At 60.7% G+C, this 20,976-nt stretch overlaps 6 protein-coding genes across 6 annotated transcripts; all 6 read left to right on the top strand.

Annotated features, from left to right (window-relative positions):
- Positions 1-49: 49 nt before the first annotated feature.
- LMXM_27_1450 (conserved hypothetical protein) lies at positions 50-2,611 on the top strand (the record flags this gene model as incomplete). The annotated part of the gene is made up of 1 exon (XM_003876673.1): positions 50-2,611. The coding sequence occupies one exon, from the start codon at positions 50-52 to the stop codon at positions 2,609-2,611; it is 2,562 nt and encodes an 853-aa protein (XP_003876722.1).
- A 1,720-nt stretch (positions 2,612-4,331) lies between these two features.
- LMXM_27_1460 (proteasome regulatory non-ATP-ase subunit 3,putative) lies at positions 4,332-5,336 on the top strand (the record flags this gene model as incomplete). The annotated part of the gene is made up of 1 exon (XM_003876674.1): positions 4,332-5,336. The coding sequence occupies one exon, from the start codon at positions 4,332-4,334 to the stop codon at positions 5,334-5,336; it is 1,005 nt and encodes a 334-aa protein (XP_003876723.1).
- Positions 5,337-6,629: 1,293 nt separating this feature from the next.
- LMXM_27_1480 (conserved hypothetical protein) lies at positions 6,630-10,643 on the top strand (the record flags this gene model as incomplete). Its single annotated transcript, XM_003876675.1, has 1 exon — positions 6,630-10,643. The coding sequence occupies one exon, from the start codon at positions 6,630-6,632 to the stop codon at positions 10,641-10,643; it is 4,014 nt and encodes a 1,337-aa protein (XP_003876724.1).
- Positions 10,644-13,158: 2,515 nt separating this feature from the next.
- On the top strand, positions 13,159-15,264 carry LMXM_27_1490 (conserved hypothetical protein; the record flags this gene model as incomplete). Its single annotated transcript, XM_003876676.1, has 1 exon — positions 13,159-15,264. One exon carries the CDS (start codon positions 13,159-13,161, stop codon positions 15,262-15,264), a length of 2,106 nt encoding a protein of 701 aa, XP_003876725.1.
- A 1,793-nt stretch (positions 15,265-17,057) lies between these two features.
- On the top strand, positions 17,058-17,528 carry LMXM_27_1500 (conserved hypothetical protein; the record flags this gene model as incomplete). Its single annotated transcript, XM_003876677.1, has 1 exon — positions 17,058-17,528. The coding sequence occupies one exon, from the start codon at positions 17,058-17,060 to the stop codon at positions 17,526-17,528; it is 471 nt and encodes a 156-aa protein (XP_003876726.1).
- A 1,429-nt stretch (positions 17,529-18,957) lies between these two features.
- LMXM_27_1510 (conserved hypothetical protein) lies at positions 18,958-20,370 on the top strand (the record flags this gene model as incomplete). The annotated part of the gene is made up of 1 exon (XM_003876678.1): positions 18,958-20,370. One exon carries the CDS (start codon positions 18,958-18,960, stop codon positions 20,368-20,370), a length of 1,413 nt encoding a protein of 470 aa, XP_003876727.1.
- Positions 20,371-20,976: the final 606 nt, after the last annotated feature.

Genomic DNA, 20,976 nt, shown 5'->3' on the forward strand with positions numbered 1-20,976 from the left:
TGCAAGGGAGACTGGCGCACACAAAGCGGAAAGCAAAACGACGGGAAACATGAGCTCGTCTTCTGTACTCGACCTCGACAAGAAGTGGTTCATGGTTCCACTGCCGCTGCGCACCTGCAGTCTGCGCGATGTGGCCACCTTAACCGTCACCAAGGAGCAGATGGACACGTACTACAAGGAGGCGCAGTCCATCCTCGATGATGAGGGCAAGGCGGCCCAGATGGACCGCGGCCGCTGGTACAGCTCGCAGTTTATGAGTCGCGGCACGACGTCCGATAAGATTGCCACCGCCGCGGTGAAGCTGGCGGATACAGACTTCATGTTCTACCTGGACGGGTTCACTCTGCTCTTTGACACGGCGCGCACAGACACGCACCACTACGAGGCGGCACTCAAGGCGCTGGCGGCTGTGTGGCCAAAGCTGTTGCCGCCCCGCCCGCTGAAGCGCTTTGTCTCTCAGTACTTTGCCACACTGCCCACGGACGAGGTGGCGCGCAAGACGACGCTCGTCTACTGGTACCTGGAGGACTACCTGAAGCGCACCTATGCCCAGTTTCTTGCTTTGAGCGAGTCCATGCTGAAGGACCGCATTGTGCAGCGCCGCGATACGTGGCTGGACGTTGTGGGTAAGCTGCTCTGCTCCGTGGCGGAGGGCCGCAGCACCGCCATGGCGATGATGATCGACAAGCTAGGTGACCCCATCTCCAGCGTCGCACACAAGGCGTACCATCACTTGCTGAAGCTTCTCTCCGAGTCGTCTACGCACCAGTCGATGTTGTTCACGGAGCTGGAGAAGATCATCTTCATGAAGAACTGCCCGCTGCGGACGATGCGCTACGCCGCCAATGTCATGAACCAGCTCGTCTTCAGCAAGGAGGAGCGTAAGCTGGCCCTCAAGTGCGTGCAGACATACCTTAGCCTCTTCCGTCAGCTTGCCCTCACTGGCAACGTCGACTCCACAGTGACGACGGCCATCATTGTCGGGCTGCGCCGCGCCTTCCCGTACGCTGGCGTCGACCTGGCCCCGCTGGAGGAGCACCTCAACGCTCTTTTCATTCTCGCCAATACGGGCAACTTCCAGCAGCGTGTGGCCACGCTTACGCTTTTGCAGCTTCTCGCCTTCAATAAAGGCACAGCGGAGTCTTTCCTAAATCGCTGGTACCGAACCCTCTACGGGCTGCTGTTGCTCTCACCGAAGCAGGTACCGCAGTCGGCGCAGCTCACCAACTTTTTCTCCCTCTTGCACAAGGCAATGCGCGCCGACAAGTCGAAGGCGCGCGTGGCCGCCTTTGTTCACCGTCTGCTGCAGCGCGCCGTCTTCTTCAACGACGCCATGATATGCGCAGTGCTCTTGCTGGTTGGCGAGATGTCGCAGGCTCACGCGCACGTGCGCAATATGCTCAAGGCACACGCGAACCCTCCCGCCGTGCCTGCGGCGCTGGTGCAAAAGGGCAAGGCCGGAGGCAGCACTGGCACCGCCAGCGCCGCCGCCTCTGACTGCGACTACGACCCCAAGGCTCGTGAGCCGCTCTTCGCGAACGCGGCCGGCGAGTGTATTTGGACGCTCAACATGCTCTCTCGCCACTCGCACCCGTCTGTCGTCAAGCTCTCTGTACTGCTGCTCTTTGGCGAGGACATCGTCTTCGATGTGCACCCGCTGGATGACATGACGCCGCTCAACTTTCTCAACATGTTTGTCGACGCCAGGGCCAACGCAAAGGACAACGACGACGACGCGAAGACCGGCAACACGACTACGGGCATTTCCGTCTTCCACCGCGCGGCGCACAAGGCGAGTCTTCCCAGCACGTCCGACCCGTACTTCATCAATGCCAGCGCGCAGGACGTGGACGTGGCGGCGCTCTTTCTGCACCGGTACGCTGTGCAGCGTCAGCGCTTCCTCGAAGGCTTGTCGCAGGTGCGTTCCACCTGGGGCGACACAAGCGGCGAGGCCGACGTGGCGATGCGCGTCACCAACCTCGACGCAGCTCTCTTCGGCCCCTCTGGCACGCTGGCCGTCCCCACGGGGACGGCCAGCGCGGCGACCGCATCACGCGGTACCAAGAAGGCAACAGCGGCACCAAAGCGCGCAGCAGCCAAGGACAAGGACGAGGACATGCCCAGCGAGGAGGAGCACAACGGGCAGGCCAGCACCGATGGCCTGGCGGGCGACGGTGACGACGCCAGCGATGATGACCTGGACGACTTCGACGCCGAGGCGAGCGACAACGGCATCGAGTGGGGCCTGGATGATGAGGCAGCCTACGACGCCGAGCTCGACGACGAGGAAGTGGAGGAGGAGGATGACGAGGACGCTGAGGATGCGCTGGGCGGCCGCGCTGCTGCGGCAGCCGCCATGGCGGACGAGGGCGGCGAGTTTGGCGAGCTCATCGAGGCGAACGCAAAGGAGATGTCGAAGAGGCGCAAGCGTGAACTGGACTGGCTCGAAGGGCGCTCGGCTGGTGGTAGTGGCGGCAGCTCTGGTTTCGGCCGTGACCGTGGCGGTGCCGGCCGCACTGGTGGCGCCTCTCCATATGGCCGTGGCCGCCTGCGCGGCCACGTTTCTTCTCGCGGCCAGGGTGGCGGCGGCTTCAAGCGTGGCCGGTACTAGGGCGTACTACCGGAGAGCGTTGTTGTGCGCACTCAGCTCTCCGGTTTTCGCCCTGCCCGTGGCGATGTTGTTTTACACTGTGTAGCAACGTGCCGCTGTTCCTCCGTTTTTCGTGGCGAGTCGGCGACGCGCGCGCTCCTCGACGAGTTTTCGGCTCGTCGTCTGTTGTGCTCTCCTTGAGCCCCAGCATGTGTCCCTTCGTCTGCGTGCGTGTTTGTAGAGGCGGCGCTGCGCTCATTCCGTTTCTCCTCCCTCACGCGCGGCTGACAGCTCCAACGACGGTCGGCGTTCAAATCGTGTCCTCCTCTGGCCAGTCCTTTCTTGTTGCTGTTGTTCTCTTTTCGGCGTGAAGGCGGCGCCTGGGTCTGTGCGTGTGCGCGTGCGTGTGTGTGTGTGGATGGGCCACCGCTGGTGTGTGCCGATGGCGTCTTGTCTTACGTTTAATGGGCGACGTTGTGCTAAGCCACCTCTATAAAGGCCTCTTTCGGCATGGGCATAACTAACAACACAAACACACACACACAGAGAGGGGGGAAGGGGAAAGGGAATGAAACACGGAACCGAATGCAACACAAAAAAGGAAAGACGTGCGTGCACGCGGAGGTGCGGAAGAGGGGGCGGCTCACGAGGAGGGGTGTGTGGTGGCAATAGGATCACCCCATATGGCGAAAACGTATATGGGTGACAGCGGAAGACAGGTCTCGCCTCCTCCTCGTCTCGCCAAAATTCTTGCCCGAGGTCGCTTGCCATATGTGGTCAAAGCGAGCGAGGAGTGGAGAAACCGAGGCAGAACGGCGGCGGCGCATCGGTATGGACAGCAGCTCTAGAGGAAAGCCCAGGCAACTGGTGCCATTAGTGAGCACGAAGGCAGTATGCGAGACGCCAGCATGTACGCGATGCGTCCTCTCACTTGTTGCTCTCATTCCTCTTTCACGGAAGCAAGCCCAACTGCCGTATAGCCTCGATGAATACATACGTGTGTGTGTGTCGTAGGCACCCTACTCTGTTCCAAGACAGCACTCCGCTCCTCACAATCCACGCCCCACCCCTGGTCGTTCCTCCATCTGCCCTCTCTGCTCATCTTTTCTCGGACACTTTGTCTGTTTAAAATCCTGCGCACTGGTCCGTTTCGCGAATTCGTGCGTGCACCGTCTCCGACTGCACGGCGCCTCTCGTTACTGATGGATGGCAGCTTCCTCGTCGTAGCATCTGTTTTCGTCCCCACCTCCATCCCCCTTCCTTCACTAAAGGAGGCCCGCTTGAAAAACACGTGCATCATCATCTGCAAGCTTGACATACCACAGAGGCACACAGAGAGCTTTCTTTTCCACCCATACCCACATCTCCCCTCACCCCCTCCCTCTCCCTCTGTCCGTGCCTGTGTCTTTGCGTGCGTCTTGTCCGGCTCTCTCCCGTGTTCTACTATCGCCATCCGTGCCTTCTTTCCCTCTCGTGTGGTGCCCGCGCGCTGGCGTGCGTTAGTGCTGCTCGTACACGCTCCTCCCCCCTTTCTCGCCACTGGCTTTACCGCAGCAGACGCACTTGAGCGAGTTGGTGAGGCCGTCAGACGCTACGCCCAGTAGGGAGAACCGATCAAGGGAGCTCGACTTCACGTGTGCAGAAGCATAAAGTCCACTATCGCACACTTCCTGAGTGTGCTCCTGCTCCCTCTTCCTGGCTTCTTTCCCTCTCCGCTTCGTTCGGCGTGCCACGCTCTATCATGCCCCTCGCTGCCGCCAAGCCGCCCATCAATGCCACGGCTGCCACGAAGCGCGCCGAGGCGGAGCAGCTGACGCGCCTCATGACTCTCTACCGTGCCGTGTGTGTGCGCCACGACGAGCTCGGCATGGAGATTGTGCTCAACGACATTCTCGCCTTCCTCACCAGTACGCACCAGCACGAGCAGGCGGAGGCGTTCATCGCGACATGCAACATTACCCTGCCGCATCGCGCGAACAACCAGGCAGCTCGCTACTTTTACTACGTCGGTCTCACGCGTGCGCTTCGGCTTGAGTACGTCGACGCGCATCAGTGTCTGCAGCAAGCACTGCGTAAGGCACCGGAGCGCGCGTTCGGCTTTCGCATTGCTGCGACGAAGTTGTCTCTGGTCGTGCAGCTGCTTCTCGGAGAGATTCCGCCGCGCTCTGACTTCCTCGCCAAGGACATGCGCGACAGTCTTGCGCCGTACTTGCAACTAGCCTCGTGCGTGCGCTTTGGTCAGGTGGACCGCTTCATGACGGTGCTGCGCGACCACCAGGTAATCTTCGAACATGACCGTACCCACTCTCTCATCTTGCGTGTCCACCAGCACGTCATCAAGACGGGTCTGCGGCGCATCTGCCAGGCGTACAGTCGCATCAGCATCTCCGACGTCTGCTCAAAGCTGGCCATGAGCAACGTGGCGGACGCTGAGTACATCCTCTCCAAGGCCATCCATGACGGCGTGATTGACGCCGTTCTAGACAATGAAAAAGGCGAGCTCATTTCGAGTGACAGCATCGACGTCTACTCCACTTCCGAGCCGCTTCACGCGCTGCAGCGCCGCATCCAGTTCCTAAACTTGACGCACAACGACGCCAAGCGCGCAATGCGCTACGACGTGACAGACCCCGAGATTATCGAGGAGCGGCGCAAGGAGGCGAAAGCGGAGCGTGATGAGCTGGAGCGTGCCATCCAGGATGAGTCCACCGGAATGGACAACGTGAACTTTGAGGACGGCCTGTAGAGGATGTCGGCCGTCTCGATGCTCGACGGCGCCTCTGGTGGATGTCGTGTCTGTATTCTTGTGGCCGTTTGCACCTCAGAGGGAAGAGAGCTGCTCTGGAGGAAGGGGGACAACGGTGTATAGTTCAGAGGGCACACCAAAGTGCTGTCGCATCTTTTCTGCCCTCCCCTCTTCCGCCTGAGCGCCCTTGCCGTCTTCGCACATATGGTGCGTCTCTGTCTGTCTGTGGCACCGTGTGCTTCTCCTGTATCCTCCTCCTCCTCCTCCCCCCTCCACCGAAAAGGAAAACCAATGTATGAGTGGTGGGCCGTCTCCCTTTCTCCCCTTGTATGCGCGGGTGCGCGAATGGTGATGGTAGGGGGGGTCTATGTGCAGTAGACGTGCCGGTACCAAGATCGTTGTGTGTGTGTGTGTGATTGCCTTGTCTCCTCTCTCTCCCTCTTCGTGGCACGATTGGGTCTTTCGACGTCTGTTGTTTCGAAGAGGATGACCCTCTCCGGACAAGTGCGGGCGGGGGGGCGGGCGTGTCTCCGCAGATGTCATCGCCCCGACCCCCCACCGCCTCTTTTTTCCCATTAAAAAACACACACAAAGGAAAACAAAGCGAACATCGCAAAAGACCAGGGCACGCGTGTGCGCCATAGAGGGAGAGAGCGCGTGCGTGCGTGCGTGTGTGGGTGTGTGAGGCTACGCACACCTTTCCCTTTTTTCACGCCACCGCCAGGTACACAGGGATGAGGAGAGCCAGGGCAGGAGTGACGGCATGCCGGCTTTGTTTCTTCCCCGCTCGCCCTCTCCCTTTCTCCTGCCATGACGGCAGCCTCAGCCTCTCACCGCTTCCTTCTCCAACGTCTCTCCTCTTATTCTTTACATGGGCACCTGAAGATTTTTCTTTTGGTGCTGCTCACGATTTGACACCGGGGTGGTGGCTCTCATCGCGCAGTCTATCGTGCATCAGCACGCGCAAGATCCAGGGACACGGAAAGGTGTCATCAAGACACGCACCTCCTCTCACTCGCCCCTCCACGTGAGCTAACGTTTGGCGCGGATACGGTACTTTATTTCGCTCCCTCCTTCCCCTTTCCCCCTTTCCCAAGGGACACCCCACCCCAACCCCCCTGCACACACCCGCGTACATGAGTGGGACGTTTCTCTCCACCGTATACGCACCTAGTCCATACTGCTTCATTGCATGCGCACCCGCTCGCTCGCTCTCTCTGCGCTGGCGGTTTGCACTGCACACCCGATAGGCAAGTGAAAAAAAGGGAACACAAAGCGTTGCCAAAGGAAAAAATGAGCTTTGACACGGCACCTAACGAGGCGAAGACCGCCACGGACGATACGCAGCAGCGCACGCCCTCGATCTACACCAGCGATGTGGTGCGAAGGATGTCACGGCATGGGTCAGCGCTGCCGCTATGCATGTCTCGCGCTCAGCACGAAGCACGCCGTCAGTCCACATCCATCCACTCTGCCAGCAAGCGACGTAATCGCCGTTCCAGCGGTTTTCTTCCCAACTCAAGCATCACTCCGCTGACGGCGATGCCGGGGGCAAACGGCTGGAGCGCGTTGATAAGCTGCGCGGATGCGCACACCGAGGTGGGGCGGGCGATCCAGATGTGCTCCTTCTATCCCAGTATGCGCGTCAGTGGTACCGCCTTTGAGAACTCCCTCAACCTGGCCCACCGGCAGGGCACGCACGCCGCCAGCGGCTCATTTTGTTTGTCGTCGCACGGCCGGTTTGGGGGTGTCGACATCACCGGAGGCATTGTCCCCGTCCTGCAGGATGACGGGCTACGCCAGCGTACAATGAGCATAAGCGTGGTACCTGAGTCTTCTGCAACCCTGCGGGATGCGCTGGAGGAATCGCGCTCCGTGCTAGAGCTGAGTCAAGGCAGCATCCGCGCTCCCTCTGCCGGCGGCGCTGGCACGTATGGCAGTGGCCGCAATTCTTTGTCCACCGCAGATGTTGCCCTGCGCACGGTTGCATTCATGGGGGGCAGCAGCATGGTGCAGATGGCGTGCGCCATGAAGCGGGCTGCGATGTGGGAGGTGTTGGTTGTGACGGCCCTGACACACCGAGTGATGGAGATCCGCTTCCGCCGTCAGCGGCTGCGCCGAGTCCTAGAGCGCCACCTTTTGCCCACGCTGCTGAAGCGCAAGAACGAGACGGGGTCGTTTGTCCCTAGCAGTACTCACTTAAAACGCAGCGCGAGCACCGTCAGTGGCGATGTCACCAGCCGAGGCGCGCTGCTCGACGATGCTGGCGCTGTTCCGCAAGGCACCTATCTCCGCGACCACGACGCCTTCTTTGACTCTCTGCACAACACCACTCTCCTCCAATCTTTCGCCGAGACGATGACGCGGGAACGCTTCCTGCCAGGCGACATCATCGCAAGGGCCGGCGACTCTAGCCAGAAGGCCATGTACTTCCTGATCGCCGGCAAGTGCGAAGTGTGCACGGAGCGTGGAGGCAAAGATGGCGACGGCCCCCAGCCAGCTGACGGGACGACCGCCGCGAATGGTAATGTGCGACATCATCAACGGAAAATTGGCGGCGGCACTGCGTCCCGGCCGATCAAGGAAGTGATCATGGCCGGCACCTCCTTTGGTGGTGTGTTTGGCGGCAGCGCTCTCTTCGCTGGCACCTACCGCGCGTTGTCGCAGTGCATCGTGTGGGTGCTGCGGGCTGAGGCGTTTGAGGAGATTTTTCGCTCGTTCGCGGACCGCACAATGCTGGACAAGTACAAGGAGGCGCTTCGACAGCACAGTCTGTGGTGGCTGCAGCAGTGGTACCACCCTGCCAAGTGCTACGGGTCTATCCCCATCTACCGCAAGCTCACGAAGTGTATGTCCTCCTACCTGAGCGATTTCACTCCCGTTGTGAAGGTCCGCGGCGAGACCATCTTTTCCCACGGTGACGTTGCCGGCGACGTGTACTGCATGCTCGAGGGGACAGTGCTGCGGCGGACAAAAGGTGCAGCGGGAACGTACGGCGACGACGGCGTTGCGCAGCGTTTGGGCACCAACTCCTTCACCGCGCTCAATGTTGTGGGTCGCTACCTCATGCTCGGTGAGGAGCCGCACTTGGTCCCAGGGGTGCAACCCTACACCTGCACCGTCAGCAGCCGTGCCGCACTCTTTTTCAAGGTATCTGGCGAGCGGTTTGTGAACGCGCTGCTCGACGACCCGTTACTCTACGCACAGCTGCGAGGGCAACTGATGCGACAGCGGCAGGAAAACATGCGCCTTCACCTCGAGTGTCTCGCCTATGTACCACTGTTGCAACGCTTCCCGGCCGAGAAGCGAGAGGAGCTTGTGCAGCACGCACGGCCACGCGTGATAGGCCGCTCCGTCTCCTTGTGCGATCCGGCGCAGCACATCTCTGATCTTCTCATTATCGTGAGCGGCAGCGTCCGTGATCCGCGGCACTACAACCAGAAGGCAACCAAGCCTCTCGAGGTGCCGGCGTCGTGCGAGGTGGAAAACCAGGATGGCACTCCGAGCGAGGACGGCGGCGCCAACTCACACGGCAGAAGCGGCAAGGCAGATCGGCGTCATGGTATTCATGGCCCGAAATCAGGACACGCGATGGATCGTGACACGATTCCCGCTTCTAGCACCGCTATTGTTGATATGCACGCAACTGCCAGGTCGGACCCTCAAAGCCGGGCTTGCGAGGGCGTCGCCGTGCGACGGAGCGTCCAGATCACTCTCTCCGACGTCCCGACCGAGAAGAAGGAGGTGGAGGAGGATGTAGTGGAGTGGAACTTCTCCTTTCGCGATGCGCCGCTCTCGTCTGCATTTTCGGCCACAGTGACGTCCTCGAACAACGTCGCGAACGTGAAGGCAAGCGGGATATGCAGCACCGCCTCTGCCCCTGTGATGTCGGCGCAGCAGCAGCACATGCTGATGCTCGATTCGGCTCCCCTCGTCTACCCCGACGAGTCAGAAGACATTAATCCAGTGCTGCCGCTGCAGCCGGCCCGCCGCTTCGTCTCAACCCTGGGAGGCAGCTGGGAGGCCCTTCTGTTGGACAAGTGGCCCAACGGCTGGGAGTCGGTGACGACGGTGGAGATGTGGGCCATTCCAACCCGCATGCTGCGCCTCGTTTACAACAGCTGCACCAAGCCGGTACAGCTATCCATCTTGAATGGTTTGCGTCACGCGCAGAAGGAGGACCTGCAGCTGCCCACTCTCCCGCACACAAAACTGCCACCGATGAGCATCTACACTCATCACGGGGAAGCAGTGGCGGCGGCAGCGGCCACCGCCGCGAAGGGCAGTGGCCGGCGCGGCGGTGACAGGAAAGCGGCCCCGCCCGCACGTAGCGGTTTGACTGCGGGGATCAGCGGCGAGGAGAACGGGGTGGTGGGGGTGGGGACGCAGCACTCGGCTCTCACACGCAGCACTGGCCCAACGGAGTCGGCTACGCAAACCGTCGCGGTGACGGCTGTCACCAAGGAAGCGAATGGAAAGGCGCGCCTACTCGTCCCTGTTTCTGCCAGGCAGACGACACGTGGGGCTACGCTGCCACTTTCAAACCAGAAGACCGCGCAGACCAGCCGCACCGGGGCAGACGCAGCTCAGGACACGTTGTCACGCGGGGACGAGACGCAGGCAAGCGCATCGGCGAGGCAGACCCAGAACGGTCGGACGCGCAGCTTGCGGCGACTCCGCGAGGCAGCCACTGCGCAAGGTGCTGGTAAGGTGATGCCTGCAGAACCCACCGTGAACCCCGCCTTGCTGGCCTGCTACAACGGGGTGGTCGGCGCAGCCGATCCGCTCATGCTGCGAATTGTGCGCGACCCGGTGGCGGTGGTGCCGCCGCGGCGGGGCACAAGCAGCGCCATGCCGGCACCTGCCTCGATGAAAGCAGCACAGCGGCTTCCACTGATTGCATCGTCTTCTGAAGCTGCCTCGGCGGCAGCGTGGCCGACTCTTCCTGTGGCCCGGGATCGCTGGTTTCATGCCGTGCCATCCTATGAACCCTTGCCAGGGACGGCGCATGGGGCGCAGACGCTGGCTTCGCCACCGGTGTTTGCGCCGAACTCGACAGCTCTTGCGTCCGCCTGCATCTCCCCCATCCCACACCATGGCAAGACGCTGGAGGGCTATGTGGCCTACTACGCCGCCACCGTTTCTCCAGCGCGTCCTGCCAGCAGGATAAGCGTTGACGGAATGTCAGTCACCGGCGCCGCAGTGGCGGTGCCGGCACCTGCTGCCACTCTGAAGCACTCTCCATCGCAGACGGAGCTAGGCACGAGCCGCATTCATTTGCCGAAGCGCCGCGCTTACGCCGTTTGAGACCCTGACGCGACTGTCGGAGAGGGGAGGCTTTGGAAGGTGGCGGTTAGTGACGTCACCTCCACACCCTTAGTATGGTGCCCATCCATTGAGAGGCCTGCGTTAGCTGCCGCCGCCGCGTGTCTGTGTAGGCACGGTACCGCTGAACGTGTGTTTCGCCACTGGCTAGCAGACTGTGGAGCATGCGCTCTCCCCGTCTGTGTCTCCCTCTTTGCAGTTGTGCTCCCCTCTTGTCTCTCTTCTTCTTGTTCACGATGTTTTTCTTGGCTCTGGCTTCCCCATCGCCTCTGCTGTGTCCCACAGCTCAAGCACACACGCACACAGGACGGAGCGAGAGAAAGCCGTCTGTCTCTCTGTGCGTATGGTGAAGGACGACTTGCACGATGTAACCCCTCGTCCTTTTTTTTATTTCGTCTTTTAGCGTGCGTGCATACGTCTATCCTGCACACCCTCTACATACACTCTATGCAAGTGCAGGCATTCACTCCCACACACACGCACACGCACGCACGCGTTCGCTTCGGTGAGTCCCTTCATCCTCGCTCCCCACCCCCTTCTCATCGTTATCCATCTCTAGCTTTGCTTGTGTTTCTCAGTGTTGGCGCCCCAGCTTTACATTCACCAAGGGCAAACGGCTGCAGAGGCGGGTGAATGAGTACCGCAGTGCGGTGGAAAGGCAGGCGGTAATGACCGGCGGGGTGGGAGTTGAGGTGAGGAAGCGGGTTACACACATCTGGGAGCATCAGGGTGGGGGCCGGCACTACAGGTCTCCCCCTTCCAACTGCGGCTCAGACTTTGCTGTTCTGTTTTTACTACTTCACCCCCGCCTCCTGTCTTTGTTTTACTTGGCGGGCCTGCTGTTTGCCGTTGTGCTTGTCCTTGCACCTGTCCTTCCCCCCTCCTCCCTCACCTCAGACCCCTTCGCTTCTGCTACCTTCAATCACCCTTTTTACTTTCCGTTTTCTCGATGTGAAGCGTGTGAAGCGCCTCTCCCCTTCACACACAGGCGCACATGTACATACACCGGAGTCGCCACAGCGACTCCGGATTAACATCACATATCTCCTTCCCACTGGAGGGGGGTGGGTCATCTTCGTTTCGCACGCGGACCCCTTTTTTAAATGTTTGCATGTGTCGCCCAGCCTCCCCCCACGCACGAACCCGCCCTCCGCGGTGGAGCCGTTGTCTCCCTCACTTCACCTCTTTTGGCCCTCTCACGTGTACCTCACTCTCACTCTTCGGTGGCCGTCTTGCTCTCGGGCCTCATCTCGGCCGCACAGGTGCCTCTGTGCTCCGTCGAGCCTTATAAGGTTTTCCTTTTGTGCGCCGAGAGGGCGGCATCAGCTGAACCAACTTCGCAAGATAAGAATTGCCCATGTCAACAAACAAAGAAAACACAAAGAGGCCCGATACGGCACACGCTCAGCAAACTCGGGAAGGTGTCCGTGTCTTTCAATGCCCCCACCATCCGCCCCCTTCTTCTCTTTTCTTACTCCTGCACGCAACACACCTCTGAAGGGTGTGCCGCTCTTTGCAATCTCCTTTTGGGGGAGGGAGTAGAGGGAGAGTACAGCGACGCATGAGCCGCCGTCGGCGCTGAGGAGTACACCTGATGTTCGCCTCCCTGAATCCTGGGAAGGGCTGAGCGTGTGCTTGTGGAGTAGACTCGCATGCTGCAATGGATGAAAAGCGGCACCGACTTGACACCCACCCGCCTTGCCAACATCTCTTTTACACACTGACTTAGACGGCACGTGTCTGCGTGCGAGCCGACACTCGCGTGTGTGCCACCCTTCCCCTTCCTGAGGCAGTCCCTCGAAGGCACCCCCTGTCTCACGGCTTCCCTTAGTCATCTGCTTCTTCCATCGTCTCCGCTCTCCCCCCTCCCCGCCTCCTTTCCTAAGCCCTTGGCGCGCACTCGAACACCCCCACACGGACTCGCGGGCGCGGTGTGCTGCCACTGCTCTTGTGCCGTTCAATCGGACGATTCACTTTCCCGCTCGTCTTCCCGCCGTCCATCACTCCTCTGCATGAGTGCGCGCCGTGTCTTCTTTTTTTTGTTTCATTTTCGTGCTCCGCACCACCTCCCCCTCTTCCACGGACATCCACGCTCACGCATATACGTAGAGGCGATCAAGTCTGCATGCGTGACGAAGCGTTGCCGTGAAAACAGAAGAAACAGTAGCGAGTGTCTGGTGCTCCCGACGCATTCCGCCCGCCCTCCTCCTCCAACCCCACCACCAGCGTCGGTGCCTGCATCTCGCTATTGTGTCCCCTCCACCACTCCCTCAACGCTCCGCCTCTCTCAGGTTGTCTGCATCCCACCCATCCCTCCAAATACACACTCACGGCGGCAGAGGCGGCGCAGCTCTGTTCTTGGCACTGTCGACGCGCTGCGTGTCGGGTGCCCTGAGTTTGAGCCGTTGGGCTTTGCCTTCACCCCGTACTCGGAAAGCGTCACTCTTTGTCTTGCTTGTGCTGTTCACGGGTGGGCGGTTTTTCTTGGTTTCTGCTCATGTCAGACGTCAACTGGGCTCTCGAGGAGAATGGAGCTCACATCGCCGAGGTGTCTCACGAGGCCGTGCACGTCGCCAGCATCGCCCCCAACCTGCTGAAGCTCCGCGAAGACCAGCTTTGGATCACCGGCGATGCCCCGCAACACGTGACGGTGTCTCTCTCCCCATCCCACCCACCGCTGCAGTACGCTGGGTGGCATGTGTGGCACGGCTACCTTACCAATCCACACATGGTCGAGATCGCGTCTGGTGCGTCGCCAGACACGATGAGCACCCTCCTTATGTGTCAAGCACTACCCGGGGCTGGTACTCAGGTGTGGAAGCTTCCGCGTGCGATCCCGCAAGACCACCAATACGTGCGCTTCAGGATTATGAGCACCTTCGGCCCAGGCCCGACGTACATGAACACCCTCGTGCTACTGGAGAATGACCCTGGCCCGAGCTATAGCGCGTACGGACAACTAGTGCAAGACTCCGCGACTGCAGCGGATGACATTCTTCATGGGGAATCGGCTGCTCGGCACCCATCTGCTGCTGCAGCGTCGCCCTACATCTCTCTTCCGACATCCGTCTTGCGACCACCTGGTTCCGGCGGCGGCGTGGACAGAAGCCCTCTACCGCGGCGGGTCCCACCGACGTCGCTGCTGCCAGGCGCCTCTCCCATCTCCACCGCAAACCCGCGCGACGATCGTTCGGCGGATGTCGGGGTGTTCATTGCCCCTGGGCCGTCTGCGTCAGCGCACCGCGGTGAGCGCGCGAACGGCGGCGCTGGTGATCGCTCGCCGGGAGGAGCTCGCAGCAGCAGCCGCATGGGCCAACTGCTCCGTGACCTGGATGAAGACATCAAGATGCTGAAGCCGATCAAGATGGCCAGCCCAAGAGAGAAGATGCTCTTGTGCGTGCCCCAGGCCTCGCACGTGAAGTCGGTGGACAGCGGAAGCGAGGATGATGGCTTTGCGGCCCGGCAGGACGGCGGCAATCGCGAAGGGAGCGCCAATGGTAAGGCCCACCACACTGGCGAGAACGAGTCTAGCGAACATCGTCGTCACCACCGGCATTCCCGTCGCAGCAGTAGTCGCCGCCGGAATTGCAGTCGGCGCGAGGAGCATAGCAGAAACAACAGGTCTGAGCAGCTGGAGGGCAGCAATGTATCCCAGTCAGTGCCGATGGGAGCCAAACAAATGGCCTTGGCAGTTTGGCCGCCGCCGGCGGTACCCTCCTCCGCAGTAGAGCTCAGCTCCCTGCACGGCGAGCGACTCAGTGCACTGGAGCAGGCAGTTGCGGTGCTGCGCGAGGCGGTGCAGCACCAGCGCGACGATCTCAGTCTGATCAAGCGTGTGCTGCTGCAGCAGGCAACAGAGCGCCGCAAGGAGGCGGAGCAGCGGTGCGAGGAAAAGCAGAAGATGGGTACTGTCGCCGTTGCGCTCCCAGTGGCACTGGCTGCACCGCCCGCTGCATCTTCGCCGGCCGTCGCCGCTGACACCAAGACCCCCGTGTTACAGATAGCTGCGCCCGATCAGCGGCTGACGCACCGCAGCATCACGGTCGGCTTTCCCGAAGATGCTTTACGCGCCTATGTCGAGTCCGTGCTTGACCACAAGCTGCGCAAGCAGATGAAAAAGGTCGAGGCAAAGCTGCTGCAGCGGTTGGACAAGCAGCTGCATGATGTGATCAAGGTTCTCTCCGTCACCATTGAAGGCCGATTGGCGGGACTGGCCCCGTCAAGCGCGACGGCGCAGCAGCAGGCAGCGCCCTCACACAGGCCCTTCTCTGCGGGGCGCGCGATGCCAACTCAAGCTGGTGGTCTGCCGACAGCCTCGTCCTCTACTGTGCGCCACGTACCTCGCAGCTTCGCCGACATGGGGGGCGGCGCCAGAATCGATCTTGGCGATGCCGCCTCCCCTCCCAGTTCATCGAAAGGGTGTTACTATCACACGCCGGTAACGCGCACTGACTCAAGCGCGAGAGGGCCGGTGGGTGGCTCCGCTGCTGCCGCTACCGCAGCGTTTCCGGTGTCGTATGTGGCCATGTGCAACTCGCCGAACGCCTATCGTGCTACCACCGGCGCCCCACCTGTCTCCATTGCAAAGGGCCGCTTCTTTTGAGGAACGGGAGAAGAGCTCGTATGGGTCGCTCCCTCCCCTCCTCCCTACCCGCCGCCGAGTGGCACACGCGTGGGGCTCGTGGTGTGGAGGCTTATATTACTACGACTATAGACTCTGTACTCATACTGCGACTACCTCGCCTATGGATTTTCGTTTTCCTTCCTTTTTCGTGTTCGCGGCTCCACATGAAGCCGTGAAGGAACCTTAGCCCAATGGCCGTTGTGCTTGTGTCCGTGGGTCGGTGCGTGTGTGTGTGTGTCTTGCCGCCCCGTGGTGGATATTCTCGCTCTCACTCGTACCCTGGGTTCCTCCCAGCTTGCTCGTGTACCCGGTTGGGTAACTGTGTCAGCGAGCTCTTCTTCGGAATGCCACGACCTTCCCTTGACGACACGCGCAGCCCCACAAGGTGGGGGGGATCGTTTCGCTTTCAACGCTTCACAGTCGTACCCACCCCTCCCAGTTCCGCTCCTCCTCCGCCGGCGACTTTTTCTTCACGCCGCCCCTCCCCCCCCCACACACCATCACTCACCGTTTCGCTTGTTTTCTGTTGTCCAAGACATCCCTCGCTTTCTCTCCACCTCTCATCTTGTACATGGCCCACCTCGACCATCAATGTGTTATGGTCCGCCGTCTCGTCTCGTCTTTGTGCTCCCTGTTAGACGCTTCCATTATGTACGTGTGCTTCACGCACAAACCGGCCGTCCCTTCCACCGCCTTTCTCCTTCCCCCTTCCCCTCCCTGTCCCCGTCACCGCCAAGCCGTGAGGGAGGCAGGCAGGAAGAGGGGTTAAGCCGAAGAAGATGATGTGGGACCTCCTCCAGTCTTCGCGGGCGCACGGCACACATGTGCAAACGGGAAAGACGAACAACGAAAAAAGAAAAAAAGGTATTCTGCCGTGCGAACTACTGCTTGCTTGCGATGCGCATGAAGAGTCCTTGTTGTGTTCCCTTGCTCTACGGGGGGGGCGGGGGGCTGCACGCGTGTCCGCTGCAGAGGGCGCGCTTCTGGGTTCAGCAGAGCCAAGTCGGCTACTCACGAGAGACGCCAGTGCTCGTGTGCGCTTGTGCATGAGCAGTCGTGGCACAAGCAACTTCGTGCATGTGTGTGGCCAAGAGCAGCTCCGCTACGGTCACCGCCGAGCGCGCACACACATACACACCGTATAAATGCATGAAAGTCACTCGCTTGATGTCTGCCCCTCCCCGTCTCCCTCCCCCGAACGCCACTTGACATGCACCTCCGCAATCATGGGCATTGTTGCTTCTCGTCTTCATCTCCGTCTGTCTATCTCCGTATGACGGAGCACATGCTTTCTTTTTTTTCGTTTGTTGTCGTGTAAACGAACACCGCCGCACCTGTGTGCCTCCGTGCCCCGCTCCCTCCTCCCGTCTCTCTGCTCGGATTCACACCTCACACGCAAGCCGGAACGCCTCCGCACGATTGCCCATACGTCGTCATCCCCGCACGCAGGAACGAAGGGAGGAGCGCACACGCACATCGCACAAACGGGAGGCGCTTGAGCAGGATTGACTCAGGGCCCGTGCACGTCTCGCGTGCGCAAGTCATAAAAAGAGGGAGGGTGGGGGAATCCATAGGGGGAAAACACAGGGCATCGGGGAAAGAGGACGATTACGCCTAGCGCACCCCGGCTCTCCACCCTGTGGTGAGGTCGCGTGTAGTATAGGAGCCGCTTGGTACAGATCTTAGTAGGAATAGGGAGCAGAGCGATCCATCAAGGGGAAGAGGGAAAAGAAACAAAACCACCAGGGCAGCAACGGAGGATCAGCCTCGAAATGCAGGCTCGTAGGAATAGCATGATGCGCCGCGTGGCGCGTCGGTACGCGCGCGTGCCTGGTGAGCACGGTGACGCGAGTGTGCCTGCCTTCTTCCCCATCGCCATCAATCCCGGCTGGTGGGGACAGCCCTTTGCCAAGGTAAAAGACGGCACGAGTCAGCTCCTTTTCTGCTTTGGCGTCATCTTCCCTGTCGCCTTCTACTGGGTATTCGACGTCACGTTTGGCCAGCGCACGCGCATCGCTCAAGTCGGCAAGCGGGCGATGGCATCCAACTTTCTTTTTAGACAGCTCGACCTTGACGACCCTGATCACGCTATCAAGTATGAGCAGCTGCAGCAGGAGATGGCAGAGAACAAGCTGGACGTCCGCTGGGGCGGCACGAACTTCTTGGCTAGCTACCTTTGGCAGCCCGGCGACCCAGAGCCGGACATCCGCCGCAAGGAGGCACCCGCACATCATCATCACTAGCACTGCCATTAGTAGGATGCGGGGGGGGCAGGGGAGGCCGAGGCAAGAGGGCTGTCGTCCCGCGCCGCGTTTTCGAGTGTGAGGCGATCTCTGCCTACACCTTATCGTGCGTGTGCGTCTACCAATCCCCGTTGATCCCGTGTGTGCCGAGGCTCTGTTGCGCGAGCGCGTCGGCGTGGGTCGGGGGAGGGTCTCGGTTTTCGTGAGCTGCAGTCGTGAGCCTTCCACGCAGGAGAGAGGGGGAGGGGTCGGGGCGGGGAACACCCAGGACAAAAGATCGACGACACTGCGCGTGTGTCAGCTGCCGTTTCCACTGCCGCCAAAGAACACATACCTGTCAGGGCCGGGCTGCACAGGCGGCCGTGCGACAGCTGTCGTCGCTGATTCCTGTCGCCGATGACAACGCACCGATATGTGCTCCTCCTCCTTTGCCAGCGCGACAATACACGTGTATCGCGTGCGCCTGCGCACCCAGCTCACCGTCCACGAATGTCTTTCTACACCTCACCGCCGCACGTGTCGTTTTCCTTGACCGGATTGTGCGCCGTCTCTCTCCCCCTCTCTTTTTCCATTTTCATCGTGCTGCTTGGTAGCCTGTCATCCGCCGTGGGCCTTCGCGTCGAGGAGTCATCGAGGCGCCCTTCGCCGTTCACTGGGCCGCACCGCCGTTGCAACGAATCGGACAAAGGAAACAGTCGAACGACGAGGAGGGCAACAAGAACAATAAAAAAGAGCGCAAACGACGCGCTGCGAAAGCCCGTCCGCTGTCTGTGTGTGTGGGGGGCGGGGCACTCTCGGTCTTGTATGCACCACGCTTCGTTTATCTGAGCCTAGGTATCGCGCAGGCACGCGCTCTCCCACTAGGAAGGGGGAAGGCACTGCGCGATTTCGCTCAGGCAACACGGCGGTCACGCCTCACGAGGGCGAGATCAGCCACGAGAGCGCTCCCTTTCGGTCTTGAGGAAGCGCCTCGCGCTTGTTGATAGTCCCTTCCCCCGTACCACCGCCGCTCTACATCTCACCCCATGTCAGTCTCTCAATGCCTCTCCTCTCCTCCTCCCCCTCCCCCTCCTCCTCCGCCGTGGCTCGTCCGCCGCCACGATACGATGCAATTCTTTCTTTCTACTCTGCTGGTGGCTGCTCTTGTGCTTTCCGCGACTTTACAGGACTTCTCTCTCTTTTTTTTCCCCCAACCGCCGCTCTACGTTGGTACCATCATTCGCTTTCACCCCTCCCCCACCCACTCACCCACCCATGCACAGGTCCCGCTGTGGTGGATTCGACGCGGGCTGTGCTCTCTAAAATTGCGCGGCCCGCCACCCAGACACGTCTGATCTTCTCTATTGATCTTCCTCTCCACGTGTTATTCCCTTCTTGAACAACCGCCCTCCAGCACGCGCTTTCGGTCTCACTCAACGCGACTCTCCCAATGCTGGTGGAATGCATCGATGGCGTGTCCGTGCGTGTCGCGCTGGTGTATTGGTCGACGTCGTTTGCTGTACTCCTGCTGCGCCTCTTCTGCGCTGAGTTCGCTGACCTCTCGTCGTACGGCGGTCATAGCGCAGCTGACGCCGCCAACCCAGGTGTCTGCAAGGCCGAACGCGATCGAGAAGGAGAGTACTCCGCGGCTGTGGCGGCGACTACCCTCACGCGTTGGTGCGCGACACCGGTTCACTGGCTGGCATCTTCGTTCTTGGGCAGGTGGCGCGTCACTCGCAAACAGTCGTTCACCGCCTTCTACGTCACTGGCCTCGCCACAAGTACAGCCGTTTTCGGGATTCGTTGGATCGCCAACCGCAGCGGTGCTTCCCCCGACCACCCCTCTCTGGTTGCCCTGTCGTCGCCGGCGCCGGCTCACCCCCTCTTCTGTGTGACACTTGTGCTCTTCACTCTTCACTGTGCGGTGCGCCTTACCGAGACGCGTCTTGTGCAGCGCTTCCGCGAGCATGACACCGTGACCCTCTTTGCTGCTGTGGCGGGCAGCACGTTCTACATTATGGCAGCCATTTCCAGCGCCGCACCGAGCCACACAAGCGTCCCGCGTGCGTCTCGGTCGCTACACCGGTTAGTGGTGATGCGGTGCATCTTCGCCGCCGGCACCATGGCGCACCTGTCTCTGCAGGCCATTCAGGTCACGGCGCACACGATACTGGCGCGGCGGCGACAGAGCCCCTCGCGCACCGTCTCACCCACAAAGGAGACGCCCATGCGTGACTGGGAGGAAGGTTTATGGAGACGGGTGCAGGTGCACCTGGCAACCTTTCGCGCCGCCCAAGGCGAATCCCCACACGCGCTGTCCACGCCACCGGAGCTGTACGGGGCGTGGCGCCGATACCGTTATCCGTACTTCTCGAATGTGTGCTTTCGGGTGGTACTCGATCCGCACTACACCTGTGAAGTGGCCATGTATGCCGTGAACACGCTTCTCCTGCTTCTCTGCGTACTCCCCGATGCAACACAGCCCGCCACCGACATCGCCGCTGGGGCAGCACGAGGCATGGTGAGCTGCTTTGCGAGCGGCGAGCCACAGTGGTGCAGCATTGCGTGTGCCAGTGTACCGTGGTTGTCGGTGCTGGCCAGTGTTGGCGTCACCGTGTTCACCGCCGCCAACCTCGGCATCACCTCTGCAGAGCACCGACGTTTTTGGATGGCAGCAAATGCCACACGTCGTCTCGTTGGCAGTGCGCTGCGAACAATACTGGATGAGGAACAGGCAAAACCGCCTGGCAACGGCGGCGGCCGACTTCCAGCAGAGATCGTCGATGCAGCGAGGTATATGCTACGGGAGACAGTCGTTGAGGAAGTGGTGCCGAGGTGGAACGTGTTCCCACTTGTGTGGTAATCAGAAGATTGTAGCGTATGACGCGGTCGTCAACCGCCCTCTCCCGCTCTTGACGCTAAGGATGCGAAGTCTCCAGTGAGACTCTCCCCCCTCCCCCAGGTGCTTCCGCACGCACCTGGCATCTTGCTCGTCTTCACACTGAGAGGGAGATGGCTACTAGTACTGCATCGATGGCGACCGCGCTGGCTCGAAGGAGCCAACCACAACTCAGACACACATCCCATACATACACACACACACATACACACAGAGGCGCCAGCGAAAGAAGAAGGAAACAACAAGATGCCACGTGTGTGTGCGTGTGTGTGCGCGCGGTGGTGCTGTTTTGGCGTCGTGGACGCCTGCACCGCTTCCTTACTGGCGAACCCATGTCTGCCCCGCTCCTTCTCCTCTCCCGCCCCACGCTCCAAGTCTTTATACAGGCAGGCATACACGCGCACGCGCAAGTGCAGCGTTTACTGCCTCTCGTGCGATGCGCACCGACGCGAGCGGCGGGACAAAGCCTTCACCACCACGGCCCAACACGCGCACGCATACCCGGGAACGGCAGCAACGCGTAAAAGGAGCTGTGTAGTCCCCGTCAAGTCACGAAGCTCTCTTCCTATT

This window comes from Leishmania mexicana, chromosome 27, assembly GCF_000234665.1.
Source record: "Leishmania mexicana MHOM/GT/2001/U1103 complete genome, chromosome 27".
NCBI lineage: Eukaryota > Euglenozoa > Kinetoplastea > Trypanosomatida > Trypanosomatidae > Leishmania > Leishmania mexicana.